Source organism: Lepidochelys olivacea (assembly GCF_965140295.1).
Source record: "Lepidochelys olivacea isolate rLepOli2 genome assembly, chromosome: 8".
NCBI classification, from domain to species: Eukaryota; Metazoa; Chordata; order Testudines; family Cheloniidae; genus Lepidochelys; species Lepidochelys olivacea.
The window spans coordinates 108952830-108976696 of NC_140418.1; the positions used below are offsets into that span (position 1 = coordinate 108952830).

The following is a 23867-nucleotide window of genomic DNA, read 5'->3' on the forward strand; positions in this document are numbered from 1 at the left end:
ATGGAAAACTGGGAGAAAGATGTCCTGGTTAATGTGGAACTGGGAGACAACCTTAGGGAGGAAAGCCGGATGAGGTCTGAGCTGAACCTTGTTCCAAAAGAACACATTATGGAGGCTCAGAAGTTAGTGCATTGAGCTCCGACACTCCCCTGGTCGAGGTTATTGCTACCAGGAATGCTACCTTGTGAAACAGCAAGGAACATGTCGCCAGCGGTTCAAAGGGCGGCTCCATCAGGCTGGAAAGGACCGGGTTATGGTTCCAGGCTGGAACCGGCTGTTGTATGTGAGGGTAGAGTCTGTCGAGACCCTTTAGCAAATGACTGACCATCAGGTTGGCAATGACTCACTGTCCCTGCATGCCTGGATGGAAGGCCAAGATAGTGGCCAGGTGGACCTTTACTGATGACAGGGTAAGCCCTTGCTGTTTGAGGTGGAGAAGGTAATTCAATATGACAGGTATGGATTCTAGAGTTGGAGACGGAAGGTATTGAGAAGACCAAATTGAGAATCTCTTCCATTTGACCAGGTAGGTAGCCCTAGTGGAAGGTTTCCTACTACCAAGGAGGACTTGTCTGACTGGGTCCAAACAGGCGAGCTCCATCAGATTCAGCCACAGAGCTTCCATACCATGAGGTGCAGCAATTCGAGGTTTGGGTGCTGGAGATGGCTGTGATCCTGAGTTATCAAGTTTAGGAAGAACAATAAGATGATTGGGGCTTCCACGGACATTTCCAGAAGAGAGGTGTACCAGTGCTGATGGGGCCAGGCTGGCGCTATCTATATCATCGAGGCCTCATCCTTCCAAACCTTGAGGAGCACTTTGTGAACAAGAGCTTTGGGAGGAAACGAGTACAAGAGGTGTCCCTTCCAGGGAAGGAGGAACGTGTCGCTGATGGAGCCTGGGCTCTGATTCAGCAAGGAGAAAAACTGCTGGCACTTCCTGTTGCGTTGCGTGGAGAACAAGTCTATCTGGGGAAACCCCAACTGTTGGAAGATAGTGTTTGAGACATCCAGGCATAAGGACAGCTTGTGGCCATGAAAGGATCTGCTGAGATAATCAACCAACTTGTTCTGTACTCCAGGGAGGTACGATCCCTTCAGGTGTATCAAGTGAGCTATGCAGAAGTCCCACAGTCTGTCGGCTTCCTGGCACATGAGAGAGCAGTGTGAATGCCCTTGTCTGTTTATATAAAACATAGCAGTTGTATTGTCCATCATGACCAATATACACTTTCCTTTTAGATGAACTTGGAATGTTTGGCATGCTAGATGGACTGCTCTCAGATCCCTGACATTGATGTGAAGGGAGAGCTCCACCTGAGACCAGAGGCCCTGTGTCCTGAGGTCTCCCAAGTGTGCACCCCTCCCCAACGCTGATGTGTCCGTCACTAGTGAGAGGGCTGGCTGTGGTCTGGCGAAGGGAACCCCTGCACACACCGCCTGTGGGTTGAGCCATCACAGGAGGGAGTTGAGGTCAGGATGAGGTAGAGTGAGGATCTTGTCTAGACTGTCCCAAACCGGTTGATACACCAAGGCCAGTCACACCTGAAGAGGTCAGAGTCTGAACCTGGCGTGCTGTACTACATAGGTACAAGTGGCCATGTGTCCCAGAAGCTTTACGCAATTCCTTGCAGTGGTGGTAGGGAACTGCCTGAGGCTTTGAATGATGTTGCCCAGAGACCAGAATTGTGATTCTGGGAGGTACGCCCTGGTCTGTGTAGAGTCCAATATCGCCCCTTTAAACTCTATCCGCTGCATGGGGAATAAGGTTGACTTTTGTACTTTCAGAAGAAGGCCCAGGTCATCAAAAGTAGCCCTTATGAAGCTCAGTTGTGCCTCCGCTTGAGCCCTGGAGAGGCCCTTGATTAGCAGGCTCATCGAGGTCCATAAACACTTGCACACGACGCTTGCATAGGAACACAACCACAAATGCCATGCACTTGGTAAACACTCAAGGAGCTGCTGACAGGCTGAATGGGAGGACTGTGAACTGGTAATGATCGCGGTTCATCACGAACCTGAGGTACCTTCTGTGGGATGGTACGATTGAAATATGAAAGTAAACATCCTTCAACTTGAGGGCGGCATACCAGTCCCCTGGATCCAAGGAAGGGATAATGGAGGCCAAAGAGACCATGTGGAATGTCAGTTTCTTCATGAACTTATAGATTCATGAACTTGTTGAGATGTTGCAGGTCTAGGATGGGCCTGAGGCCGCCTTTGGCTTTCGGTATTAGGAAATACTGGGAATAGAAGCCCTGGCTCCTCAGCTCCTGAGGAACCTCTTCCACTGCCCCCAGCATTAGGAGTGAGTGCACGTCCTGCACAAGGAGTTGCTCATGAGAATGGGGATGGGAGGGCAGAAGGGCAGAGAACTGAAGGAAGTAACCCCTTTCTACAATGCAGAGAACCCAGAAATCCGATGTAATATGGGCCCACGCAGGATAGGGGACATTTGGCTCAAGAAGGTAAGGCAGGATGGATCCAGTGTCCAGACTGGTGCATTGCCCCCCCCCCGGCGCATCTTCAAAAGTTCTGCTTCCAGCCAGAGGACTGCTTTGTCTGACCAGAGCCCTGGCCTGATGAAGGGTGACACCCCTTTCTATTATTTCTATTCCATCTATAGGAGAAGCCTTGCCTATTTTGCAGCTGGTAAAAACGCGGCGGGGGCTGTGGCTTAAAGTGTTTCCTTTGATTAGCTGAAGTACAGAGGCCAAGGGACTTGAGAGTGGCCCTTGAGTCCTTCAGGCTATGAAGCTGGGAATCTGTTTCCTTGGAAAACAGGGCTGAACCCTCAAAGGGGATATCTTGTGTTGTCTGCTGGATGTTGTAAGGAAGTCCAGAGACCTGCAGCCAGGAGCTCCTTCTCATGGCTATCCCAGAGGCCATAGTGCAGGATGGCGAGTCAGCCACATCAAAGGTTGCCAGCAGCGAAGCACAGGCAACAAGTTTCCCTTCCTCCATGAGTGAGGAAAACTCCACCCTAGAGTCCTCTGATAACAGCTCTCCGAACTTGGCCATAGCTCTACAGGTGTTGTAGTTGTACCTGCTGAGGATGGCCTGGTGGTTAGATATATAGAGCTAGAGCCACCCCAGTCAAATAAATTTTCCTCCCAAAGAGGTCCAATTTTTTTGCTTCCCAATTTTTTGAGGACAGGCTGTGGAAGCTTTGGAGCTCCCTCTCCTTCACTGCAGCCACCACTAGGGAGTCTGGCAGGGGGAGAGTATAGAGATCTCGTAGCCTCTAGAGGGAACAAAGTATTTCCACTTATTTCTCTTTGCTGTTGGTGGCAAAAAGGCAGGGGTCTGCCAGAGAGTTATAGTGGTGTCACTAATTGTTTTAATAAGTGGCAGAGCAACGCAGGAGGGGCCCAAAGGGGTGACCATGTCAACCATAGAGTACGATGTCTCCACCACCTCCTCAGTCTGGATTGCCAAGTTCTGTGCTACCTTCCTGAGAAGTTGTTGGAGCACTCTGCTGTTCTCCAGGGCACAGGACGTCAACATTCTGGCCACCGCCTCATCAGACGAGGACGAGGCCCTAGCTACAAGTGGGTCCTGTTCCCTGGCCTCAGCGCTGAGGCGATCTTGGGTGCTCTGTGTTCCAATGCAGCCCCAGGTGCTGGAGTTGGCGCAGTCGATGCTGACTATGTCGGTGCTGGCGTAGTTGATGTGGATGCTAGTATTGGAGTTGGTGGTGTCAGTGCAAATGCGGCGATGCCAGGTGTGTCGGCGCTGGTGCGGTAAGACCCTGGTCCCATTGGGATAGTGGAGGAGCAAAGGTGGCTGACGCCATGGAAGCCAACCCCCAGTAGGACTGTCAAGGCTGCTTCCCCACTCTGGCACTTCGAGTGCAGAAGGCAGGCACCCGCAAGGACTCTAAAAATTAATATTTGTCACTCCAGGCTTGTATTAAACTCCCAAGTTTACAGCTTTTCTCTGACCTTGGATTGGTAGATGCTGCCACCACCCAAGTGCAAAACCCCTTTGAAAACCCAGGAAGGCGCACTTGGGAATTCCTTCCTGTGGGGTACTCGCAAGCCCTTTCACCCCCACCCTCTGGGGAAGAGCTGAGAAAGAAAAGAAAAAAAAAGAAAATCAGCTGCTGCCACCAGCTAATTAAAAATGTGCACAAACCTCTTAAGGCACAAAAATCCAATTCTTAAATTTTATTAATAAAAAAAAGAAGAAAATACATCTGGGAACTTAGGCTTAGGGGCCCTAGGGATAGTGGTAAACCACTTGAACTAGCGGTTCCTTCCCCTGGGCTACTTCGCTCTCCTGCCCTTCAGCTTGTGGGGCTTCCTGCCCTCCCTCTGCACAAACCAGGTGTCCCTTACCTAGGGTCTTGGTCTTCTTAGCCCACCGCAGCACTTCTCCAAACTCTCCTCTGCTTCCCTCCAAACTGCTCTCTACTCCAGCATCAATCCACTCTACTTCAACTCCTCCAAACTGCTCTCTGCTTCAACACCAAACCACTCTGCTTCAACTCCTCCTCTTGTCTGATTGAAGCAGCAGGCTTTTATCAGGTGACTGGCTTCAGGTGCTCTAATTGGCTTCAGGTACTTTAATTAATCTATAGCAAACTTTCTTCCCTATACAGGGAATAAGGCTCCTTTCTAACACTCTCCTGCTGCCCTCTGGCCATGCTGTATTACACCATAAAGAAATAAAAGGGATAAACCTAATCACATCTTTCTAGACATTTCCTGATCCACTTACATATCTGGGGTTTTAGATGAGTAGTTTCTAGGTATGATACTGATGATTTTTCATACCTGGCCCAAGCTTCTCACAGCATAACTGCTCCCTGTCTGCCTCTCCCTGAGAACAACAACAGACAGACAAAAGGGGAGTCTTGTTTCAATTTTAAAAAGTTCTGGCCTTCCCATTGGCTCTTTTGGCCTGGTGCCCACTCACTTCCTTTTACCTATGCATAGCAGTGAGATTTTTTAACCCTTTACAGGTAGAGCAATTAGAGAACAGCTACTAAGAGGGATTTTATGGCTGGCTGGGTGTCCATAAAAGGGAGCTACCCCCACCCCCCTTCATTTACTACAAGCACTGTTGGCTCTGGCGGAAAGCCCAGGGGGTCCAAGAAGGCCACTGAGCAGGGGATTGCTACTGACTCAGCCACTGTGCCGGCTGAAGGTGGTGTCTCCAGCTGTCTGATATGGAGCTCCTGCTCTTCCTGGCTCTAGATCGGAAGGACTCCACTTCCGACTCCGAACTCCATATAGGAAGACCAGGGAGGAGTGGTGCCTCTTGGTGCTGAAGAGCGGCATCTAGGGCTAGAGGACCGGTGCACCTACCCCGCATGTGCACTTGTTGATGACACCGGAGACCAGGGTCGAGGGGATGGCGACCATTGCAGAATCATTGTTGATTTGCCCCTGGATGGCACAGGGGGTCTCACTGGTGCCGCTGAGACCGACGTGAGCGTCCTGTCCCGTCTCGGGGGGGAGGGGAGGAGGCAGTGCCGTGAGGGTGATAAGATCTCTCTCTGCCTCAAATGCCTCAGATGAGGATGGCATCCGTAGATCACAGCCCTCACTGACTGGTGAAAGATGGGGGCCCAGACTTGACTGGTCACGTGTAAGGCCAGGAGTCAATGTGAACCTTGAAGCTGAAGTTGCGTGGCCTGATACAGGTCTCATGGCTGCGGGCTCCATTTGCGCCGGTCTGGGCATAGGGGAGCGACCCATTTTGGGTCTCTTTTTCTTATGAGTCACCGGTAAATGTGAGTGGTGCCAGCCCCGGTCCTGTCGGTGCTGAGGGTCTCTACTCAAGTCCTTCCTCTGAGCCGATTCGTGTGCCAGCAGTGCGAATGTGCTCCGCACCGATCATGAGATGCTTGGGGTTGCTCTGCTGAACCAGGGTCTGATTGCGGACAGAGAGTTCCCTTTATGAGGATTAACTTGAAGCTCTGATCTCTCTCCTTCTGTGTCCTCCGATGGAAACTCCTGCAAATTTTGCAGCATTCTTTTTGATGAGCTTCCCCTAAATACTTTAAACAAGAAGAATGGAGGTTGCTCTTGGGCATAAGCTTGCCACAAGCTGCCAGGGTTTAAAACCTGGAGACCGAGGCATGCAACAGTACTGGGAAGAAGGGGGGAATCCCCTACATGAAACTTATATGTAAAAACTACTAACTACTACTAACTACTATGTAAACTAACTAACTATATACAAGAATGAAAATTCAACTGCTAGAGAGATTGCTGAAGCAAGAGAAATGAGTGTTCCAGCTAACTGTCACAGGCAGTAAGAAGGAACTGAGCAGGTGGCGGGTTGGCAGGGCTCTATATCCAGTGCCATAAAGACGTAACCCCAGGGGGTGCCTCAGCCAACTTGATGGATACTGCTAGGAGAAAAACTTTCTGGCTGCCGAGTATGCGGTGCGTACACACCTAATTGGAATTGACAGGAACAAGCACTGAAGAATCGTAGTTCTTCCCCACATACTGATTCCTTGTCTGGATCTTCTCCTCTCCCTACCATGCCCTTTTCCCCATTCCACTGGTTATCAGTCCCCTCCCCAACTCCGCAACCAATCTCAGTTTCCTCCACCCAGTCTCTGTCTCCCCCACCTCAACCTCCCTTGCTTCCATACTTAGTCTCTACCTCCCTGCCATCCTCCAGTCAAAGTCTCCAACACCTAGGCTCCTTATCATCTACTCCCCTGACCCTCCCATGCAACACTCTCGGTCTGGTTCTTATCCCTTTGCATTAGAAGTTCATTGCCTTCTCTTCCACACTGCCTAGGTATCATCCAGGGTGTCACTGAGAGCACAGGAAAGACAAGTGCCCTGAATTCAGTTCCAGTGCCCAGCTCCACCATGCAGCAACTGGAAGCTATGACAGGGAGTCTGGCTTCACCCCTATAGCCCTGGGCTATATGGAGTATGTACAGTTTCTCTGTGGGGATGGTGCATGTGCAGTCTGGCATGTGCTAGGAGCTGAGAGAGGCTTGAGTATGCTCAGTGAGGATCGAATCTTCAGAGATTTTATCTGTTAAGCTCTAGCATGTCCGAACATGTGCAAACTGTGATTTTTCAGAGGCTTAGAACTTGGCCAAATCTGGGCAAATTTTCACTGGGATGGCAAAAGGCACAGCCTTGACACTGCCAAATTTCAAGTCCTTGTTCCAAGGCATGACGGTACTGGTGCTTTCCAAAGAAAATGTTGCCAGAATATTTTTAACATTGAAAAACAACATTTTATTTAGCCTTATTCTCATAAACAACTGAACCATGTAGGCTGAAATATTTTGAAAAATTCATCCTTAAGTGGACATGTAGCATAGAAAATTTCAGCTGGAGCAGTTAGTCTGGGAAAGTTATAATTAACTGAAAACAGGGTCTTATAAGGGGAAGTGTTGGGCATGCTTGATAATAGGCATTGCCATATCCTGCCTATAATATATTGTTTTCTCATAACCATAGCCAATGAAATATGCAACATCATTTGGCAAATAAACTTATATTAGGATCATTTTCTGGAAATTATCATATAATTAGAGTCTGTATTAAAGCCCAAACACAAAGGGGTAGAGATAAGGTTTCACAGCTTGCAAGGTCAGATCATTTAGTCTGAGCTCCTGTATAACACAGGCCAGAGAACTGCCCTAAAATAATTCCTAGAGTATATCTTTTAGAAAAACATCCAATCTTGATTTAAAAAGTGGTGGGAATGGAAAATCCACCACAACCCTTGGTAAATTTGTTCCAGTGGTTAATCATTCTCATTGTTAAAAATGTATGCGTTATTTTCAGTCTGAATTTGTTTAGCTTCAGCTACCAGCCAGTGGATCATTTTATACCCTTTTCTGATAGATTGAAAAGCCCACTACTAAATATTTGTTCTCCATGTAACTACTTATAAACTGTGATCAAGTCACCCCCTAACGTTATCTTTGTTAAGCTAAATAAATTGAGCTTCTTCAGTCTATTGTTATAAGGCAGGTTTTCTAATCCTTTAATCATTCTTGCAACTCTTCTCTGAACCCTCTACAACCCTGAACAACCTTCTTGAATTTTGGGCAACAGCACTGGACACAGGATTCCAACAGTGGTTGCACCGTGCCAAAGACAGAGGTAAAATAACCTCTCAAGATTCCCCTGTTCATGCATCCAAGGATCCCATTAGCTCTTTTGGCCACAGCCTCACACTGGGAGCTCATGTTCAGCTGATTATTCACCATGACCCCCAAATCTTTTTCAGAGTCACTACTTCCCAGGAGAGAGTCCCGCTCTGGTAAGTATGGCCTATATTCTTTGTTCCTAGATGTATACGTTTATATGTAGCTGTAGTAAAATCCATATTGTTTGCATGTGCCCAACATACCAAGTGGATTGCTCTCTGAATCAGTGACCTGTCCTCTTCATTATTTATCATTCACCCAATTTTTATGTCTTCTGCAAACTTTATCAGTGATGATTTTGTTTTCTTCCAGGTCATTGCATGGATTACTTTAATTATTGCATTGCCTAACATTTGAGTGCTTCATTTTGCAACCTCAATGTTCTTTTAATGTAGCTTTTTGTATGGAATTGGTATTTGTTCCACAGTGGTGGTGATAGCCATGTGATAAATTATATTACCATGCATCTTTGACTACCTCTCTTGAACTCTGCCCACTAATCCACTTCCACCAGGACTATTTCAAATATTTCAGTTCTGTAGGCAGACTCAAACAGATGCCATTTTTAAAAAAAGCCTCTCACAAAAGCATCTCCTTTCTTTCTGCCAACCAACCCCTCTTTCACACTGAGGAATTTCCCCAGCAGTAGCTCAGAGTCAGAATTTTAGGTGGGGCATTTGCCTACAAACTGAAAATACCTTTCAGGGCTGCCAGGCTGTTCAGAAAAGTCCTGGTACTAGAATGGGCACTACATCATTTGGGGCACAAAAGCAACTCCAGGAATAGACTCTTCTCTATACAGAAGAGCTATTTTGTTAATTTAAACAACTGTGGGTGAAACACAGAACTGGAATGACTGTAAAGTTATTTTCTCATCTGCTGAATGGAGCAGTGCCCAAGGCACCCCAATGGTAGAGTCTTTACTGAATTTCCCCTAAAATTACACTGATCTGAGGATTGCAGTCTTGTTGTAAGTACAAAGAAGTGTTGGTCTAATCAAAGGTATTACCTCACCCACCTTGCCTCACTAATCTCAAGTATAGTAAGAGCAATATTAAAATCCTGGCCCAGTGACAGATTTCAAGTCTTATATCTTGCAAGCCATCAGACTATAAATGGTTGCAATATCTCACTGGAGAGCTGGGAATCCCCCTTTCCAGCAGTGTAAAGCATTTATTTCTAGCAGATTTGTTATACAGAATTATTTTAGATCATTTTTAGAGTGTTCTGAAATGTATTAGTTATTTTTCTCTCCCTTTGAGGCCTGAAGATACTACTTCATACATCTGATGAAGTGGGTTCTAGCCCACGAAAGCTTATGCCCAAATAAATTTTTTAGTCTCTAAGGTGCCACAAGGACTCCTAATTTTTTTTAACATACAGAAGCCTTTTGTGAGATGGCCTCATCATATTAACATACAGTAGCCTTTTGTGAGATGTACAAAAAACAGTAATTTTTTTAAAAACAAAGAAAGCTCTCTGAACATTTCTAATACCGTTTTTGGGAAATGTGTGGCATATATGCAATACATGATGGCATATTATGGTATGAAGGTCTTAATGATTATTGGTACTTGTTTTGAATGTATTGCAAATCTATGATGATCCCAAACTCCTGCCAGTAAGGCCACTCTTATTCCACACCATACCGTGACACCGCCAAAACAGACATGCACATGCTAAGACATCTGTAGTCATCCATTACAAGAGACATACAAAGACAGAAAGCACTAAAAACAAAGATGGTTCTTTACTTGGTTTCATAGTTCCAGATGCGTACAGATCTGTCCAGGGAACAGGTAGCAACGAGAGGCTTACGGATACAGATGTCCAGTCCAGTGATGGCAGCAGAATGTAATGGGAAATTCAGATACTCAAAGTGAGCTGGTTCCCCCTAGAGAAGAGTCACAGAAAATTAAACACCCAGAAAAAAATCATATTGGCTTAGACTGATCAAGAGACAGTAAGCAAAGGACAATGATAAGCAGTAAGCAAAGGAAATGAATGGAATTGGGGAGAGGTATCTTGTGTAGTACTCGACTAAAAAAGCACCAGAAATTTAAAATAGGGAATAATGGTGTTAGGTACATTCTTATTTGGCATCTTTACTACTGATATGGAAGAGTGATGGGATTCAGACACAATACTATATTGTGAAGATTTGTGCACATTAGCAAGTACAGAAAAATAATGCACAAGGGCCTAAAAAGACATGAACAACAACAAAAATGAAAACTGACCTGGAAGATGGCATTTAATGCATATAAGGAAAAATAATCTGAAAAGCAGATACTGAATGGGAAGTAGAAACCTGGGAAGCAAATTAGATAGGAGTTTGCAGTATGATATAGCGGGGGCGGGGGGTGAGGAGAGAAGAAGCCAGTGAGGTTTTGGACTGCATACACAAAAGTATGCCATCATGGAACAGTCCCTATCTGTACAGATGCTCTAGTATGACTCACCTGGAATAAGTATTTAATTCCATCTAGGCATTTATACCAGATTTATCCCCCAGCTCAAGACAATGAGAGTTCTGTCCTTAATTAGCTTGTAAAAGTTCTTTAGTGCAGGAACTATCTTCAACTGCACGTTTGTGCCCAACACATTGGGATTCTGATTTTGACTAAGACTTCTATGTGCTACCATAATATGAATACTACTACTTCCAAATATAATAATCACATGACAGATTCTCAGATTTAACATCATATTAAAGATTTTTGCATATTAAATTTATTAAACATATACACAGAGCACTTCTCTGCACTACAAGGATAGGATGGGTTCAGTGTCTCACAGGTGGATTTTACAAAAACCTTCCACAGAAAGTGACACTGGAAACCAAGTGCCTTGCTTATATATCGCTTACTGAGTGTTGTGCTTAAAGAATGGTGATCAAATTGAACTTACCTTAATTATCTCAGTTGAGGACATGGTAAAGATGTAGAGCTGATTTTTATTTGTGCTAATGAGTAGCGTTTCCTCTGAGGGACTAAAACACATGCACATAACATCCTGCTTGTCTGACTGATTTGGGTCACTGGTGCGCTGATCCTGGGGAATCTACACAGCAAACCAGACCCATTAGACTATTTCAAATCTCAGTACTCCACATAGCACACACACTTGCAGCGTAATTCTGCTTTGGTAGGGATATGCTTAGAAATCAATTGACTCTAAAGAAGCAGGTGCCTTACCTACAAAGACAGCAATGCAGACAAGGTGACCCAGATGGAATTTTCCATCTTTAATAGCTATAATTTCAGAACACGTTTTCAACATTTGTCTTAATAGATGTATCACATACAAAAAACGGCAACAAAAGAACACAAAGCAAAGTCAAGCATTCAAGTTAGGAAATGGTAGAATTACGGTTGTCCATGAAAGAACAGTTCCTTACCTTACAGTACTTGCACTTCTTTGAAATGACATGGACTCCAGTCCTAGTGATCATGTTTCCTATGTGCATAGATCCTTTTGGCCAGCAGTGACCATTGGGGATGCACCTGTGCCCCAGTTCTCCTAGTGCTCCCCTACCCAAGGGAATAAAGAGCAGAGTGGGCACAACCAGCTCCTTCACCACTACAGAATATAAGAGGGGTAGGACTCTGTAGTAGGGGGAAGGAAAGCAGGTCATGGAATCCATGCGGACAATATATCTCAAAGAATCACAATTACTGTAAGGTAAGTAACCATTTAGTCTTCGAATGATTGTCCACATGCATTCCACTCTTGGTGACTTACAAGCAGTCATCAGTTTGCTTGAAGGTGGTGTGATGCTGGCAGGCCAGGGGCCAGCTCTTGCCAAGACTGCAGACATTAGCTAAGAAAAAACAGTTACTCACCTCGAAACTGTTGTTCTTCGAGATGTGTTGTTCATGTCCACTCCAATCAGGTGTGTGCGCATGCACATGCACAGCAGCCGGAAGATTTTTCCCCTAGCAATATCCGTTGGTCCCCCTGGAGTGGCGCCATCATGGCGCTCAATATAGGGCCCTACTGACCCACCACCCCCTCAGTTCCTTCTTGCTGGCTACTCCAACAGAGGAGTAGGTGGGTGGATATTGGAATGGACATGAACAACACATATCGAAGAGCAGTTACGAGAAGGTGAGTAACCGTTTTTTCTCCTTCGAGTGCTTGTTCATGTCAATTCCAATCAGGTGACTCCCAAGTCTAAGATCAGGAGGCGGGGTCGGAGCTTTCCACTGACTATAGCACTGCTCTACCAAAGGCCGCATCATCTCTGGCCTGCTGGGTAATTGCATAATTCGCAGTGAAAGTATGTATGGAGGACCATGTCACCGCTCTGCATATTTCCTGGGTCGGAACTTGTGCCAGGAACACTGCTGAAAAAGTCTGCGCCCTAGTGGAGTGCGCTGTGAGCGGAGGGGCAAGCACCTCTGCCAGGTTATAGCATTCATGGATGCAGGACATGATCCACGAGGAAATTCATTCATGAGGAAGACCCTTCATCCTGTCTGCCACAACCACAAACAATTGAATGGACTTCCTAAATGGTTTCGTTCTTTCAATGTAAAAGGCTAGCGCTCTGCGGACAACCAGTGAGTGGAAACTCTGCTCCCTGCCGTTCGAGTGCGGCTTAGGAAAGAACACTGGGAGGAAGATGTCCTGGTTGATGTGAAACTGGAAGACAACCTTCAGGAGGAAAGCTGGATGTGGCCTGTGCTGAACCTTGTCCTTATAGAACTCAGTGTAAGGGGGCTCTGATGTTAGGGCCTTGAGCTCAGACACCCTCCTCCTGGCTGAGGTTATCGCTACCAGAAACACCATCTTGTATGACAGGTAGAGCAGGGAACAAGTCACCAGCGGTTCGAAGGGCAGACCCATCAATTTGGAAAGGACCAGATTGAGGTCCCAAGTTGGGGCCAGTTGTCGGATGTGTGGATATAGCCTGTTGAGACCTTTCAGGAAACGGCTGACCATAGGGTTGGCAAACACCGACTGGCCCTCTGAGCCTGGATGGAAGGCAGAGATGGTGGTCAAGTGAACCGTTATTGATGACCTGCACAGCCCCTGCTGCTTGAGATGGAGAAGGTAGGCTCTCTGCACAGGTACTACTGTGGAGAAGGATTTGGAAGAGCCCTCTGAGGGAAGGGTTCAGAAGGAGACCCCATCAGCTGGAAGGCATGGGATGCATTGTCCTAGGGATGGTGGCTCCATGACCACCATTCCCAAGAGGAGGAGACGGGTGGTGGTGACCGGGAACTCCCTCCTAAGGGGGACAGAGTCACCTGTCTGCCGACCAGACCGGGAAACTCAAGAAGTGTGCTGCTTGCCTGGAGCTAGAATGCAGGATGTGACCGAGTGTCTGCCGAGACTGATCAAGAATTCGGACTGCTACCCCTTCCTACTTTTCCACATGGACACCAAAAATACTGCCAAGAATGACCTTGAGTGGATCACCGCAGACTACTTGGCTCTGGGAAGAAGGATAAAGGAGTTTGAAGCGCAAGTTGTGTTCTTGTCCATCCTCCCTGTTGAAGGAAAAGGCTCAGGTAGGAACCATTGAATTGTGAAGGTGAATGTGTGGTCATGCAGGTGGTGTTGGAGAGAAGGCTTTGGATTCTTCAACCATGGAATGTTGTTCCGGGAAGAAGGATTGCTAGGAAGAGATGGGATCCACCTAACGAAGAGAGGGAAGAGCATCTTTGCAGGCAAGCCTGCTAAACTAGTGAGGAGGGCTTTAAACTAGGTTCGCCGGGGGATGGTGACCTAAGCCCAGAGGTCAGTGGGGAAGTGGGATACCAGGAGGAAACACAAGGAGGAGGGTACAAAATGGGAAGCCTCCTGATTCATAGTGAGAAAGTAGGGCAATCAGCTAGTTATCTTAAGTGCATGTACACGAACGCAAGAAGCCTGGGAAACAAGTGGGAAGAATTGGAAGTCCTGCCACAATCAAGGAACTATGATTGATTGGAATAACAGAAACTTGGTGGGGCAATTCACATGACTGGAGCACTGTCATGGATGGGTATAAAGTTTTCAGGAAGGACAAGGATGGGAGGAAAGGTGGAGGAGTTGCATTTTATGTAAGAGAACGGTATGATTGCTCAGAGCTCCAGTATGAAACTGGAGAAAAGCCTGTTGAGAGTATATGGGTTAAGTTTACAGGCAAGAGCAACAAGCGTGATGTTGTGGTGGGTGTGTGCTATGGACCACCGAATCAGAAGGATAAGGTAGATGAGGCTTTTTTCGGACAACTAACTGAAGTTTCCAGATCACAGGCCCTGGTTCTAATGGGGGACTTCAATCACCCTGACATCTGTTGGGAGAGCAATACAGCAATGCACAGACAATCCAGGAAGTTTTTGGAGAGTGTTGGGGACAACTTCCTGGTACAAGTGCTGGGGGAACCAACTAGGGGCTGTACTCCTCTTGACCTGCTGCTCACAAACAGGGATGACTCGGTAGGGGAAGCAGAAGTGGGTGGCAACCTAGGCAGCAGTGACCATGAGATGGTTGAGTTCAGGATCCTGACAAAAGGAAGAAAGGAGAATAACAAATAAGGACCCTAGACTTCAAAAAAGCAGACTTAGACTCCCTTAGGGAACTGATGGGCAAGATCCCCTGGGAGGCTAATATGAGGGGGAAAGGAGTCCAGGAGAGCTGGCTGTATTTTAAAGAAGCCTTATTGAGGGTGCAGAAACAAACCATACCGATGTGCAGAAATAATAGCAAATTATGGCAGGCGACCAGCTTGGCTTAACAGTGAAATCTTCAGTGAGCTTAAACTGAAAAAGGAAACTTACAAGAAGTGGAAATTTGGACAGATGACTAGGGAGGAGTATAAAAATATTGCTAGAGCATTGCAGGGTTGTAATCAGGAAGGCCTGATTACATAGACAATCCAGGAAGTTTTTGGAAAGCGTAGGGGACAATTTCCTGGTGCAAGTGCTAGAGGAGCCAACTGTGGGGGAGCTTTTCTTGACCTGCTGCTCACAAACCGGGAAGAATTAGTAGGGGAAGCAAAAGTGGATGGGAATCTGGGAGGCAGTGACCATGAGTTGGTTGAGTTCAGGATCCTGACACAGGGAAGAAAGGTAAGTAGCAGGATACGGACCCTGGACTTCAGGAAAGCAGACTTCGACTCCCTCAGGGAACGGATGGATAGGATCCCCTGGGGGACTAACATGAAGGGGAAAGGAGTCCAGGAGAGCTGGCTGTATTTCAAGGAATCCCTGTTGAGGTTACAGGGACAAACCATCCCGATGTGTCGAAAGAATAGTAAATATGGCAGGCGACCAGCTTGGCTTAACGGTGAAATCCTAGCAGATCTTAAACATAAAAAAGAAGCTTACAAGAAGTGGAAGGTTGGACATATGACCAGGGAAGAGTATAAAAATATTGCTCGGGCATGTAGGAATGAAATCAGGAGGGCCAAATCACACCTGGGGCTGCAGCTAGCGAGAGATGTTAAGAGTAACAAGAAGGGTTTCTTCAGGTATGTTGGCAACAAGAAGAAAGCCAAGGAAAGTGTGGGCCCCTTAATGAATGAGGGAGGCAACCCAGTGACAGAGGATGTGGAAAAAGCTAATGTACTCAATGCTTTTTTTGCCTCTGTCTTCACGAACAAGGACAAATTGGAGGATTGGGCCAAAAGAAATCTGATGAGGTTCAATAAGGATAAGTGCAGGGTCCTGCACTTAGGACGGAAGAACCCAATGCACAGCTACAAACTAGGGACCGAATGGCTAGGCAGCAGTTCTGTGGAAAAGGACCTAGGGGTGACAGTGGACGAGAAGCTGGATATGAGTCAGCAGTGTGCCCTTGTTGCCAAGAAGGCCAATGGCATTTTGGGATGTATAAGTAGGGGCATAGCGAGCAGATCGAGGGACGTGATCGTCCCCCTCTATTCGACATTGGTGAGTACTCATCTGGAGTACTGTGTCCAGTTTTTGGCCCCACACTACAAGAAGGATGTGGATAAATTGGAAAGAGTCCAGCGAAGGGCATCTAAAATGATTAGGGGTCTGGAACACATGACTTATGAGGAGAGGCTGAGGGAACTGGGATTGTTTAGTCTGCAGAAGAGAAGAATGAGGGGGGATTTGATAGCTGCTGTCAACTACCTGAGAGGTGGTTCCAAAGAGGATGGTTCTAGACTATTCTCAGTGGTAGAAGAGGACAGAACAAGGAGTAATGGTCTCAAGTTGCAGTGGGGGAGGTTTAGGTTGGATATTAGGAAAAACTTTTTCACTAGGAGGGTGGTGAAACACTGGAATGCGTTACCTAGGGAGGTGGTGGAATCTCCTTCCTTAGAAGTTTTTAAGGTCAGGCTTGACAAAGCCCTGGCTGGGATGATTTAATTGGGGATTGGTCCTGCTTTGAGCAGGGGGTTGGACTAGATGACCTCCTGAGGTCCCTTCCAACCCTGATATTCTATGATTCTAAGGCCAAGGCACAACTGGAGTTGCAGCTAGCAAGGGATGTGAAGGGTAACAAATGGGGGAGGCAACCCATTGGTGCCAGCGCCGGAGCACCCACAGGGAAAAATTGGTGGGTGCAGAGCACCTACCGGCAGCTCCCTGCCCGTCCCAGTTCACCTCTGCCTCCGCTCCACCTCCTCCCCTGAGCAGGCTGCCATGTCCTGCTTCTCCCCCTCCATCCCAGTGCTTGCACCGTGAAACAGCTGTTTTGTGCGGCAAGCCTGGGAGGGCGGGAGGAGGGAGGAGGAAGAACGTGGCGTGCTTGGGAAAGAGGTGGGGCCAGGACGGAGATTTGGGGACGGATCCAATAGGGGCAGGGAGGGGGTGGAGTCGGGAGGGGTGGCGCGAGCACCCACCGGCGCCAACGAAAGTTCGCGACTGTAAGGCAACCTAGTGACAGATGATGTGGAAAAAGCTGAAATACTCAATGATTTTTTGCCTCGGTCTTCACAGACAAGGTCAGACTGCTGCACTGGGCACAGTATGGGGAGGAGGTGAGCAGCCCTCAGTGGTGAAAGAACAGGTTAAGGACTATTTAGAAAACCTGGACATGCACAAGCCCATGGGTCCAGATCTAATGCATCCAAGGGTGCTGAGGGAGTTGGCTGATGTGATTGCAGAGCCATTGGCCATTATCTTTAAAAATTCGTGGTTACCAGGGGAGGTCCCTGACGATTAGAAAAAAGGCAAATATAGTGCCCATCTTTAAAAAAGGGAAGAAAGAGAATCCGGGGAACTACAGACCAGTCAGCCTCACTTCAGTCCCCAGCAAAATCATGGAGCAGGTCCTCAAGGAATCCATTTTGAAGCACTTGGAAGAGAGGAAGGTGATCAGGAACAGTCAACATGGATTCATCAAGGGCAAGTCATGCCTGACAAACCTGATTGCCTTCTATGATGAGTAAGTGGCTCTGTGGATATGGGGAAAGCAGTGGATGCGATATATCTTGACTTTAGCAAAACTTTTGATACAGTCTCCCACGGTATTCTTCCCAGCAAGTTAAAGAAGTATGGCTTGGATGAATGGACTATAAGGTGGACAGAAAGCTGGCTAGATTGTCGGGCTCAACGGGTAGTGATCAATGGCTCCATGTCTAGTTGGCAGCTGGTATCAAGCGGAGTGCCACAGGGGTTGATCCTGGGGCTGGTTTTGTTCAACATCTTTATTAATGATCTGGATGGTGGGATGAATTGCATCCTCAGCAAATTCGCAGATGACACTAAACTCAGGGGAGAGGTAGATATGCTGAAGGGTAGGGATGGGGTCCAGAGTGACCTAGACAAATTGGAGGATTGGGCCAAAAGAAATTTGATGAGGTTCAACAAGGACAAATGCAGAGTCCTGCACTTAGGAAGGAAGAATCCCATACACTGCTACAGGCTGGGGACTGACTGCCTAAGCAGCAGTTCTGCGGAAAAGGACCTGGGGATTACAGTGGACGAGAAGCTGGATATGTGTCAGCAGCGTGCCCTTGTTGCCAAGAAGGCCAACAGCATATTGGGGTGTATTAGTAGGTGCACTGCCAGCAGATAGAGGGAATTGATCATTCCCCTCTATTCGGCACTGGTGAGGCTACACCTGGAGTATTGCGTCCAGTTTTGTTGCCCGCACTACAGAAAGGAGGTAGACAAATTGGAGAGAGTCCAGTGGAGGGCAACGAAAATGATTAGCGGACTGGGGCACATGACTTACGAGGAGAGGCTGAGGGAACTGGGGTGATTTAGTCTGCAGAAGAGAAGAGAGAGGGGGGATTTGTTAGCAGCCTTCAATTACCTGACGGGAGGTTCCAAAGAGGATGGAGTTAGGCTGTTCTCAGTGGTGGCAGATGACAGAACAAGAAACAATGGTCTCAAGTTGCAGTGGGGGAGGTCTAGGTTGGATATTAGAAAACACTATTTCACTAGGAGGGTGGTGAAGCACTGGAATGGGTTACCTAGGGAGGTTGTGGAATCTCCATCCTTAGAGGTTTCTTAAGCCCGACTTGACAAAGCCCTGGCGGGGATGATTTAGTTGGTGTTGGTCCTACTTTGAGCAGGGGATTGGACTAGATGACCTCCTGAGATCTCTTCCAACCGTAATATTCTATGATTCTAAGGTAGCCCAGAATGAGTGGTATAGAGGTGAATGCTGGGGACAAATGATACTGCACTCACCAGTTTGAGAATCTCTTCTACTTGGCAAGGTAGGTAGCCCTGTTGGAGGGTTTCCTACTGCCAAGGAGAAATTGTCTAACTGGGTCCGAGCAGGAAAGCTCCATGGGATTCAGCCATGGAGCTTCCATGTTGTGAGGTGCAACGTCTCAAGATTTGGGTGCTGGAGACGGCCGTGATCCTGAGTTATTAAGTCTGGGAGGAGTGGCAAGATGATTGGGGCTTCCACGGACATTTCCAGGAGAGCTGTGTACCAGTGTTGGTGGGGCCAGGCTGGAGCTAACAATATCACTGAAGCCTCTTCTGTCCGTATCTTAAGGATTACCTTGTGAACGAGAGGGATGGGCAGGAACACGTAGAAAAGATGGCCTCCCTTCAAGTCCCCTCGATCCCAGGAAGGGATGATGGAGGCCAAAGAGACCATGCGGAACTTCAGTTTCCTCATGAACTTGTTGAGCTCTTGCAGGTCCACGATGGGCCTGAGACCGCCTTTGGCTTTCGGTATTAGGATATACTGGGAATAGAAGCCTTTGCCCTTCAGCTCCTGAGGAACCTCTTACACTGCTCACAGTGAGAGAAGTAAGTGCACCTCCTGTATGAGGAGTTGCTTGTGAGAAGGGTGCCTGAAGAGGGATGAGGAACGGGGGTGGAAGGGCAGGAGGGCCGAGAATTGGAAGGAGTATCCCCTCTCCACTGTGCGGAGCAACCAGTGGTCCGAAGTGATACGGGCCCACGCAGGGTAGAAAGGGGATAGTCGGGAAGAGAAGGTAAGGCAGGTTGGATCCATTGCAAGTGTTGGTGCGCCGTCCTTGTTCGCACCTTCAAAAGGCCTGCTTCTGGCTGGCTGAAGGTTTGGACAGGCCAGAGCCCTGGCGTGAGGACAGCTGCGGCCTCTTCCTGCCACTCCTGTTTCTCCTCTGTGAGCCATCCTGCTGGTTCTGTGGTTGGAAGAACTGCGGAGGAGGTTACGACCTAAAATACCTCTGCTGTGTGGCAGGGGTGTGGAGGTCCAGCAATTTGAGGGTGGCTCTCGAGTCTTTTAGGCTATGTAGCTTTTTATCTGTCTTTTCGGAAAATAGAGTTGCACTCTCAAAAGGGAGATCTTGAATGGTCTGCTGGACCTCATATGGCAGACCTGATATCTAGAGCCAGGAGTCCCTTCTCATGGCAATCCCAGTAGACATCACCCGAGTGGCTGCTCTCTTCTCTCCGCGCCCAAGGGGTCCTTCGGTGTTTGGGGATCCTGGGCGCAAACGGTGCCGTGGTCCTTGATACCGGAGCTGTATACGTCGGTTCCAAGGCTGCCAGTGCCGAAGTTGTTGAAGCCAGAACCTATGGTGTTGGGCCTGTCGATGACAAGGCTGTTGGTGCCAAGGACATCAGTGCTGATACCACTGGGGCTGGCGTAGACGACGCTGGTGCCACAGGGGTTGGGATGGTGGCGTCAGTAAGTGATGCAGCTACCCCTGATCCTTCCAATGCTGATGGTGCCAGAGGTGGTACGAAAGTGGCGGAGGCCACCGCTGCCATCCTGGAATGCGACCCTTGGTTCTGACCTTGGCCTTGGTGAAAGGCCCAGGGAGTTCAAAAGGGCCACTGTGCTGGGGGCTGCCACTGCATGGGCCATGGTGCCGGGTAAGGGTGCTGGTCTCGTGATGACCCAGACCATCTACTTCTGCTCCTACGAGATCGATAGGAGTCCAACCCCAACTCCAAGGTCTCCGAAAAGGAGGACCACAGAGGAGTGGTACTCTGAGCACCAAGGGTCCACACCGAGGGCTTGGGGACCAATGAGGCTGCTGCCCCTGTTCTGGCACCGGGGAGCAGTGCACTGGGGATGGAGACCGCTGGGACATCATTGCAGGCTTTCCCCTTGATGGTGCCGGAGGAGTGACTGGTGCCGATGACCTATTCTGTCTAGGTGGGGAGAATGATGCCGTGAGCTGAAGCAGCTCCCAGGCTGCCTCAAATACCTCCGGGGTCAACGAGAATGGTCCGGACTCAACCGCCCTTCTACGGGGGCAGGAGTTGACGCGACTGTCTCTGGGGCTGAGGTAGTGTGGCCCGACTCGGGTCTCACAACGGCTGGCTCCTTGGGTCTGGCTAGGGTGGGGTGGGGGTGAGGGGCTGTGGGGAAACAACCCCTCTCTGGTCTCCTATTATTCTGTGGCACTGGCGATTGAGACCGGTGCCTACCTGTGGCATGTGAGCCTTGAGTGGAGCCATGACGGTGCCGAGAGTTCTTGTCCTTACTTGGCACTGATCCCCGTGCCAACGGTGCTGGGGCACTGCATACCGAGGAGGAGGTACTTGGTGCCAGGTCCGCCGACCCGGGGTCGGACTGGGGCCGGAGTGCCACTTCCATTAGTAGGACCTTCAGGCGCTGATCTCTATCTATCAGTGTCCTGGGGCAAAACCCCCTGCAGATCTTACAGTGATCCTTTTGATGGCTCTCTCCCAAACACTTCAAACACAAAGTGTGAGGATCGCTTCTGGGCATTTACTTGCTGCTGACCTCACAGGCTTTGAAGCCAGGAGGATGCGGCATGCCCTAGCACTGGGATAGCGCTGGAGGGGAAACCCCTCCAAAGGAAACTTAAGAACTAAGTAAAGTATCTACTAACTACTTAACACTAACTATAAACTAATGAAGAACTATATACAAACTGCCAAATGCACTTGTCACAACAAGAGCAAGGGGAAGTTCCAGCTAACGATCACTGGCGGTAAGAAGGAACTGAGGGGTTGGTGGATCAGTAGGGCCCTATATTGAGCGCCATGATGGCGCCACTACAGGGGGCACCTGGACTGACCCAACGGATACTGCTAGGGGAAATATCTTCCAGCTGCCATGTACACGCACACACCTGACTGGAATTGACATGAACAAGCATTTGAAGAACTGACAGATTCATAATTGGAAACCAGACCAGTTCACCTGTATGTTAGTTTTGCTCAAAATAGGTATTAGTCTTGTAAGAATGTATTTAGTGTTTAGAATCTACAAAAGGCTTGTAAGTTGCTGCATGCATTAATCTCACTCGTAATGTCTGTATACCATGCCATAAGAAAATATGTACTTTTTGCTTTATAACTTTGAAAATGTTTGCACTAAACTTGTGAATCCAGGCATGGAAATCATCACCCCAGCCCATCCAGGAGAACTATCAAAATTTAACCATTATAAGACAAAAACTTTGTTAATTGCCCCATCCACCACATGCAGAAGGCATCTTCCCATCACTTTGAATGCTGGAAGAGGGAAGTAAAAAGAGCTGATGTGAAGATTTTTCATCTCTTTGCTGTTTGTACTCTCACAGGGCCAGTCACCAAACTGAAGCCAGAGATCCCCAAGGGTTGTCTCCTGGGTCCACTCTGAAAGACACTTTGAATAGACAGCTCTCTACAACTCTGTCACTCTTAGGTTTTAGATAGTAACTCATTTGTGTGTATATGTTTGCTTGTTTTAAGCTGTAAATAACTCTTATTTCTCTTTCCAAGTGAATAAACCTTTAGATAGTTTAACACAGGACTGGCTACAGGCATTGTATTTCGCATACGATATAGGATACCAATTGATCTAGGCTAAGTAAGTGGTCTCTTGGGACTGGAAGCAATCTGCATATTGTGTGATTTTTGGTGTAGGTGACCATTTAACACTAAGTCCAGTTGTATGGGATGGCCAGATAGACTGGAGAGTCTAAGGGGACTGTCTGGGACTCCATGGTAAGATTTTTATAGAGATCCAGGAGTTCACATTTGTTACTGACTTGGTAAAATCTAATTATAGAACATACCTCAAGCTGGTTGTATCTGCCCTGTTTTTGACAGTCTGCCCCGAGGTAGGCACTCACTGTCGTGAGCCACTCAAGACAGCATGACAGGTGGGAAGTAGTTCTGCTAAAACAGTAACTATAAGACAACCCTAAATAAAACGGCATTCAATCTGGAAGCCTTTATCAAAGAGTAATGACTAGTAAATATGTGGACTGAGTGGCAGGTAGCTACCCTACAGATTTCAGAAATAGGGACATTCTTCAAACAGCCAGCAGAGGCTTCTTGAGCTCTAAGGTGGATCTAAACTGACTAACTCAGGGCATGTCCTGATACGGATGGAGACTCAGTTAGATAATCCCTGAGTGGATATTGCCTGACCCTTAATCCTCTCTGCAAAGGCCATAAACAGTCTAGGTGTGTTCCTGCATAATTTTGTCCTGTCAATGTAAAGACACAATGGTCTTAACTATATCAAGTGTGTGAAGATTGGCTTCCCCAAGGAAAAATGAGGCTTGGGGAAGAAACCTGGGAAATAAATACATCGGTACATATATAATTCTAAAAAATATATATATAATTCAGCAGGAACTTGGGACCTTGAGACCTGAGAGTGATCCTGTCCTTAACAATCAGAGGCAGGAGGTCACGGCAGCACGCTGCACTGCTGGAAACAGATAAGCATGGGAAGGCTGGGGCCACCAGAGAGAAGAGAAGCAGGAGGAATTCCACTCATCTAGAAATTTCAAATCAATACCAGGTTCTCAACATGGAAACTCTGGAAGATACCTCTCAAGATCCAGCAGGTCCAAGGAAACAGAGAGATGTATGGGACACATATGTGGATGGCAGCTCAGCCCAACGAGTAAGAAAATCAAGCCTGCATACAAAGAGTTCTCTACCCATCCAAAGAAGACAGACAATTCTCGTTGGAAATTCAATACAGTACTCAGAAGAATCAAAAGAACATTCTGCAAAGGACAGGTGGACAACTGGACAATGTGCTGTCTTCTAGGAGCCAAGACACAAGCCATCACTCTAAGATTGGATAGACTTCTGAAGTTGAGAGGCAAGGATTCACTGGTGATGGTTCATATTGGTACTAATGACACTGCATTGCGAGATATCTCACAGATACTAGATGACTCCAGAGAACTCGGAAGTGTGCTGAAGAAGAATGTCCAAGCAATCATCTGAAATCCTTCCTGTTCCATGAGTGAAGAAAGACAGGAGGCAGAAGATTCTGGAAGTAAACCATTGGCTAGGTAAGTGATGGAAGGTAGAGCGTTTTGGTTTTGTGGAACACTGGTACACCTATGGGGAGAGAGGACTGTATAGTTTAGATCTCC

The 23867-nt window shown here is 47.6% G+C and overlaps 1 protein-coding gene across 7 annotated transcripts in view; it reads right to left on the reverse strand.

Moving 5' to 3' along the window:
* CFAP57 (cilia and flagella associated protein 57) overlaps positions 1-23867 on the reverse strand; it is a 152295-nt gene that overhangs the window by 103263 nt on the left and 25165 nt on the right. For all 7 annotated transcript variants that reach the window (XM_084635974.1, XM_084635972.1, XM_084635970.1 and 4 more), the window contains 2 exons: positions 11054-11206; positions 9898-10037 (listed from right to left, as the gene is read on the reverse strand). In XM_084635974.1, coding sequence (XP_084492100.1) covers positions 9898-10037; positions 11054-11206 — 293 coding nt within the window. The remainder of the gene's footprint in view (positions 1-9897; positions 10038-11053; positions 11207-23867) is intronic.